The sequence below is a fragment of the Mercenaria mercenaria genome, chromosome 3 (genome assembly GCF_021730395.1).
Source record: "Mercenaria mercenaria strain notata chromosome 3, MADL_Memer_1, whole genome shotgun sequence".
In the NCBI taxonomy this organism is placed as follows: Eukaryota; Metazoa; Mollusca; class Bivalvia; order Venerida; family Veneridae; genus Mercenaria; species Mercenaria mercenaria.
In genome coordinates, this window is record NC_069363.1 from 48,886,128 (window position 1) to 48,893,520 (window position 7,393).

The following is a 7,393-nucleotide window of genomic DNA, read 5'->3' on the forward strand; positions in this document are numbered from 1 at the left end:
GGGGGGTTCCTTATAATTATTATTATTATTATTATTATTATTATTATTATTATTTGTAAGATATAAGAGGTTAAAACGAGTTTCTGACCCGGCTGTTCTGGAGACCCTTTTGAGATACATTGCATTTTTTGGTGTTCGACCATTTACTATTGTTGGGCGCTGTATGCCTTTCACTTTACTGGTTCTTGTTTCTTTAAATGATTTTTACACCAACATTTTTCTGGTCTACAAATGCTAACATATTAGTGAAATAGGTTCGTTTAGCTTGAATAACTTAAACGTACACAGTCTTGTGCCTTTTTAACATATTGGTGAATAATAGGAAGATACGGAGAGCCATAAACGGGTCATACGGGATCATGGAGTACACTCAATTATACTGTAAATAGATTTCCGCTTAAGCCGGTGCCAGAGGAGCGTGAGGGGTGTTGCATGTTTCATTACCTCTCATGAGCAGACTCAATCAAGCTGAGTCTGCTATTATTTTGCTTGGTTGAATTCAGAATTCCAAAAGATCTTCTAACGGTTTTTATTTATATCCCAGTGATTCTTGTGCCACAAACCGTGCCAAGGTGTTGCCCCACAGTGTTCCGTTATGACTGTTAGTTTTACCTACTTTGCTTAGGGGTCTTTGTGAGCATGTCTAATATGCATATATATAAACATACATGCTTAAAGTGTTTAGAAATTTAATTCGAGGAAAGGGTCTGCGCATTGGAACGTGACTTTCCTGATGTGCTCATGTTCTGCATGTTGTTATGAACAGTATTAAACAACGAAAATACGTTTGTAGATGTTTATAACGTTCTTTATATCTATCCAAAACTTGATATGAATGATATGTAACAATATTAGCAGTTTTGATGTAGAAATCTTAAAATATTTATTATTTTGCTTTGCCACTTAGCAACAGAAACTGCTATCATGAGTTTTGTTAGCATCATTTTTAATGATGGTTTTAGAGTTATATCAATGGAATAAAATCATCGGCATTCTTATAAAAAGTATCTTTACATTCAGTGCACGTTTACCATAATTACTTCTGTAAAGTGATGAACGGGTCCAATTAGTTTTACATTTGCCACATTAGTTTTTTTTTAATTGATGGGCATCTAATGACTATGTGTCTTCTTACCTTGAAATAGTTCCACGTCTTGATTTGTATTACAATCACTGTATTTCTAATTAAAGCTAAACTATTTCGAATTGTTATTTAAATTTAGCGTTGCATGACGATTTGAATGATAAGAAAAATCTGAAAAGTCGCCGATAGTATGTGTGGAAACAGGGGCCGAATGTATATATGTGCATTCAATTTATTTACATAGCTGATAAACATGTTAGATTAACTTTTAAACGATTCAAAAGCTGCTTGCATTCCAGAAGCATTGGGAAAATAACAGCAATAAATTATGCAACAGGAAAAGCCACGTCCCAAGAATGCAGCCTCCCTGAATGTCACGTAAAGACGCGAACACGGCCAACACACTCGCACGTACAAGTGTGCATTACTCTACAAAATATATAGACTCTACTCTACAGAATAAATATAAAACTTGGGACAAAACAGACACATGAGCAAATACAGATTGGACAGCGATGAAAACTTCGCTTCGGAAACCAGTTTATAGTGTACGCCCAACCCCTCTCTTAATCCTACCATGTTCATTTGCATTCAAGATGTATTTTAGCTGAGTTGAGAATGCACTTATGTAGTCACTAGACCTGTCTATAATTATGTGATAATTACCGCTACGTACCTATTATTCTTTAAATAAGAATGTATCGAACAAAAGTGATAATAAAACTGTAAAATGCATAATATTAACAAGCTGTTCACCGCTATAAAAAAATCAAACAAATCAATCAAAGAAGAAAGCAATTGTATAAATTATTTGCAAAAAAACCCCGTAAAGTTTCGCTAAAGCACTTCTTAAAAAACAGTTCTGATTAAATTCTGAATTTTGATGAAAACATCGATCATAGTTTTAAAACGTTTTTAAAGTAATTTTATTCTGAAAGCTGGTGATCTATGGTTACGATGACATGCATTCACTTACCTTTGATCACCAAGCGTTTTACTACTAGTGTAATTTAAAGAAAAACACCCATTAAAATCGTCGCTGTCAGATGTGAACGAAGCGCCTTGCTAATGGATTTGATTTATGTTAAAATGTAGAAATATTGTATTACATTTGAAAGATGGATGTTGATAAGTGAACAGCTAAAATGGCAGAATCACATGTCAGTATGAGATAATAACATTTGCATTGATGCATTTATATGTATGAATATTAAACAATAAAACAGGACACATCACATCACTGCTGATCAAGAAAGCCTGTGGAGAGGTCAAAAGATATTGTTTGTTAAATCTTGAATACAAGTGGTAAGGTACGTCTATCCTTAAATTTACTGCCAATGTTTATCACTTAGAAAGGAAACGTGCCAAAGATTTTAGTTTTCTTATTACGGCATTCAAAGAAAACGTTTAATACTGAAATTGTCCTATCTATTTTCTTTGTGTATGATAGTTTTACTATTGAAAATTTGAGCAACCTTTTTTATTTTCCTATACATTTAAGGAACCAAAATTTCATTGCATAAAACTAGCTCTGATTTAGAAATGCATGGAAGAATTTTAAAATGTGAGTATTCCTTTTGATTCAATTGTTATATCTTGTTTCATATTTCCGTTAGCATTTTCAGCAATCTGTGCCAAACGACAAGTTACAAAATTAGAGCAGCTTCTCAGTTCGCATTTATTGTCGGCAAGATAGGAAAAGGGGGAAATAATGATTTTACAAACGCATATTTCTAACGACTGTTTGCTAAATATGATACTTCTCGGTCGGCACCAGATAAAACCGCCTACCTTCAGGAAGCCAAATATATGGCTCCTAACATGAAGAATTCTACACACTGAACGAGGTTTCAAACCCACATTGGTGTACAACAAGTGATTCAAGTCAAACACCTTAACCACTCAACCACGGAGGTGCCTATTAATGAGGACCATCATAAATATTTTTCGTCAGCAATCCTATGCAAAAAGGATAAGTACATATACATGTATATCTTATTCGTTATTTCAATTTGTAACTGCTCAGTACTTTCTATCTAAGTTGACCAGGTCTGATCATATCTTACAGAATGCAGCTGTATCTGTTGTTTCCTAGCATATGCCAATGGAAACGGCTTAAAAGAAAAACTGCAGATAATTCCTCCAAGTATGCCAAGCTTTGACGAAATGGCGGTAAACCGGAAAAATCGGTATTGATACTTGGTTTGATCTATTTACACCTCACACATAACAATGCTATTCCAACTGCTTTGATTAACGCCTCTGGTAACTTTTGATAAATGTTTTAGTACAGTCGTTAATTCGGTAATTTTCTTGGACGTGTTTATTTATTAAGTGTGTTGAATTTAGAATACCAAACGTACTTGTAATACTGTAGGGGAAATGCATTTTTCAGCTTTTAATACGATACTTTTAAGATTTGGAAGCAATAGTAACAAGTAATCTGGACATGTGAATTACACATGAAATATTTACAAGTACGTAATCAAAATCATTGTGTTGCTTTTTTTCAGTCACTAGGGCGGTGGTTTCAGCAGTTTCGAGTGGCCGGTTGTCACTATTCAAGCTCTGACAGGTTTACATATTACGAGCGAAATCTAGTGAAATTCGGAAAAGTACTTCATAGTTTTGACACATGGAGGTAAACTTATTTTGCTTTATATCGAACTTAAATCTGTAGTACATATTAACCCTTATCCTGCTAGATTTCTAGAAATGGAGTGGGCCATCATTCAGTTTAGGTAATACCATTCATTATTCGAAGGGGTGTGCACTATACCTTTGCTGATTGAATAGCAAACAGTGCAGACCACGATCAGTCTGCACGGAAAGTCGTGGTCTGAAATGGTCGCAAAGGCAGAGGCTAAAGGTTAAGCATGTCGCTTTAAGTACTTGTAATTGATTCGAAATTTAAGAATTTGAAAACAAGACACATTTGAACTATTTTTTACATGTTATCTTTTTCGTTTTTCTGTCCTCGGTTAGAACTCTAACGGTACCGTTTTTCAAACTTTTGTGGCCTGCTTTTTTTTAAGTTTTCAACATTGGTTTTATTAAATGCGTACACATTTATATATAAGGTTTCTTTTATGTATACGTATGCTTCTCTTTTATTTCAGAAATGATATTTGCAACACTTTAACCACGAGATATTTCACTACAGACCCAGGAGTCTATACAGTCAAGGATCCAATTGGTATAGCTTGTCTATTTGATTTTTTATTATACTAAAACTATAGTTTTGAAATTTATTCTATTACTGAAAGTAGTAAGAAGTTTTTCTGTGTATTTTTTTTATTATTATTATTTGTTAATTTTTCGTTTGGTATGATATTTTTCCTGTTATACCGGATTGTCTTGAGTCTTACGGAAACCAAATATCAAATTCCATATTTCATCGTTTCGTTTACAAAGGTGCCATTTGGAGTGGATTAGCAATTATTCCAGCCACTGATTATAAGACATTTAAAATCTTATACGGATGCACGAAGATTTCAACACTGGGCAACAGATGCGATGATCCCCGGCTTCAGGTTTTCACAAGAGCCTCAAAACCAGGAAAAAGGCTGATGGCACAAATTGATTACGTTCTGCGAGGACTTTTTGGAATAACAATCTCTGAGTTACCTAGAATTAGACAACTCGAACGTAAGTGTTTGATGCAAAATCAATTGTAATTATAAAAGAGTAAATTCCCGATCGGAAACTGGGCTTAAGTTTTTAAAATCACATTTGGAATGAGCTGCTTTGATTGTCTATGAATGTGTTTTGTTAGTTTTTGTTTTATACATACATTTGTACATGCATATGTTTGTAATGCCCTGTCTTCTGTTACCGTTACGTTAATATAAGCTTCATCTGGCAAGGAGAACTTTTTATTTACATTGCCGTGTAACTCTGGACAAGAATGGGCTTCATAGTGATGTTTAGTTTATCATTAACTGATCCAATCTCTCGTTATGTTTTCGCCACTGACAATTTAAGGCTATGCTTAACTGTATTTTCTTTGAGAAAAGTATCATTTTTGTTTGTATAAGATGGGGTCTCGGAAAATTTTGAGATGCCTTTGTGAAATATGTCATAAATTCATGCACGATTTTTTCATGGCCCTCTATGGGGTTTCAATAGCCATGCTCATTTAAAGTTTTGCTGTAGCTGAGTTACAAGTAAACTCCTATACACTGAGTTTTATTTATTTATCGTAAGCATGGAGGGTCCAGGTATGAAGGAAATTAATTCCTACATAAAAATGCGTTCTTCTCAAAATATAATAGTCAAGAAGATTCTGCAAGAATATAAAACTGTTTACGGTGTTTCCATCTAAAGCCTCTGTTTATAGTAGGCTATAATAAATCAGGGAGATTCTAGAGTCCAAGATCTAACTCGTGTAGGGCGCCCAAGAACGTCAGCATCCTTTTCATCGTCAACAAGAACCAAAAAGCTTTACATTCATATATTGTATGTCATGGATTCAGATCTAATGTATGCAGAAACAAACTTTCCGTGTTATGTACATAAGAATTTATACAAGGCTTGTTCTATTTTCAGCATGTCCTTCATTCCAAGGAAATATCAAAGGCATGAAGGGCCTGAGAGTCGACTAATGATTGATATACTGGTAGTATAGTCTACCAGTTTCAGTTTGTTTTTAGTTTTTTTCCCCCAAGTAAACAGAGATTTTGTTGCAATAAATGAAATGAACATTCAGTCGATGCCTAGTAAAACTTTGATTGACATTATACAAGTATTTAAACAACCCAATATATTTCTCTAAAATTGAAGAGTGGTTCGCAGAAATAAAAATGTTGAAAGTACAAACTACAATTTGACAACTGACACTAAGATACTGCCCATGACTATATATATATTTTTCCAGTAAACATTTGCGTCCGGCGCTGCCAAAAGAGGCAATTATCGGCTGGTATATATTCGCACATGTTAAAATTTGAATATGACAATTTATATATTAAAATTTTACAGCGCGGATTGCCACAAACAATTTGTAACGGATGGACGAAAGAACTGTTCAGATATTTTCCAGATAATGGGTCTGGCGATAACAGTGTCATATAATAGGTATTGTTCAATCATATTATAAGAGGTGTCAGTTTTAAGTATACTTACTTTTGTGTTTTTACTTTACATGTATGTAAATGTTGCTGAGTGTCAATATATAGTGTAACCGATATTAATAAATGCAGTTCTTTTTTAGTTATTTATTCTATTTCAGACCTGTTAATCCCTTCAAAATCATGTCTGTAATCCCGAAGTCCATGCATTTTCAATTATCCATTTTGATTCATGTAGACAGACAGGCCCAGATGGGCTGAAAACTGTTTGAGCCATTTTTACGTGGTTGGTAACAGGGTGGGTGTAGGGAGGGGTGTTTCTTCCCGCTTTAAATTGCAGTCAGATTTTGAAATTGGCATTGTGACATGTGGTAAAAGGGCAATGCATCAAACTGTAAAGTGGTAATATGGGGGAAGTATGGGGAGGATACCCCCTCCTGCAAGAAGAGTTTGGGGTATCACCACAAGAAATTTTTGAATATGTAGATCCTTGATACAGCCTTTGGTGCGATTTCTAACTGAAAATTTTATGTTTCAATTTCTCAATATTACCTAGATTTTTTTAGTATTACAATATCCAAAGTATGAATGGCTGTCACTTCATCTTTTTACTTTCAGATCATGCCTCGGGACTAGAATATGAGTCTGATATAGATTCTATGTAGGTGTTATAAAAAATAAATTCTAGAATCATTTCTGTTACAACAATATCTATCATGTCTGTTAATTGAATGTTAAAATTTCATAACACAGCTCGATATTTACCTAAAATATTATATCCGGATACGATTACACTTTTCTAAATCTCCAGTTTCAACAATATGTTTTACAAATTGTGATGATACGAAGACATTTAGCAGCAATTGGCAGTATCTGACATTGAAGTTTACGGTTAAATTACCTCTTATTTAAATGTTTTCATAAAAAAGTTGTTTCGTTTCGTCAAAGCAGCCAAACATAGACGATCTACTTTCGATTTCAAGAACTACAAGAAAATACAATTTAATGTTTCGCCGATTTGTTTATTACTCGAAAAATAAGAAATAAAATCATTTTTAATATCAGTAGTAATTAAACAAACCAGTAAGAGCTCCTTCTTCCGATAATTTATCCGCTTACTGACTGCAAAATTCAACCCACGCAAAGTCGTAGAAGCGTTGTTATAAACAGGTCACGCGTGTTCGCCGACAAGTGTCCAGAATGTAGTTAGGATTCATCCGCGAAGCCTCGCGGAAGAATT

The 7,393-nt window shown here is 34.1% G+C and overlaps 1 protein-coding gene across 3 annotated transcripts; it reads left to right on the forward strand.

The window, feature by feature from the left end:
* The first annotated feature begins 1,928 nt into the window (after positions 1–1,928).
* On the forward strand, positions 1,929–6,318 carry LOC123524837 (uncharacterized). 3 transcript variants are annotated; one of them, XM_053538429.1, is made up of 6 exons: positions 1,929–2,394; positions 3,153–3,256; positions 3,598–3,725; positions 4,204–4,280; positions 4,499–4,732; positions 5,633–6,317. In XM_053538429.1, exons 2-6 carry the CDS (start codon positions 3,233–3,235, stop codon positions 5,686–5,688), a joined length of 519 nt encoding a protein of 172 aa, XP_053394404.1. In that variant the 5' UTR covers positions 1,929–2,394; positions 3,153–3,232; the 3' UTR covers positions 5,689–6,317. The 3 variants fall into 3 exon arrangements, with proteins under 3 accessions (XP_053394404.1, XP_053394405.1, XP_053394403.1); XM_053538430.1 differs by having other exon boundaries at positions 1,929–2,389; XM_053538428.1 differs by lacking the exons at positions 1,929–2,394; positions 3,153–3,256 and having other exon boundaries at positions 3,379–3,725; positions 5,633–6,318.
* The last annotated feature ends 1,075 nt before the right edge of the window (positions 6,319–7,393 follow it).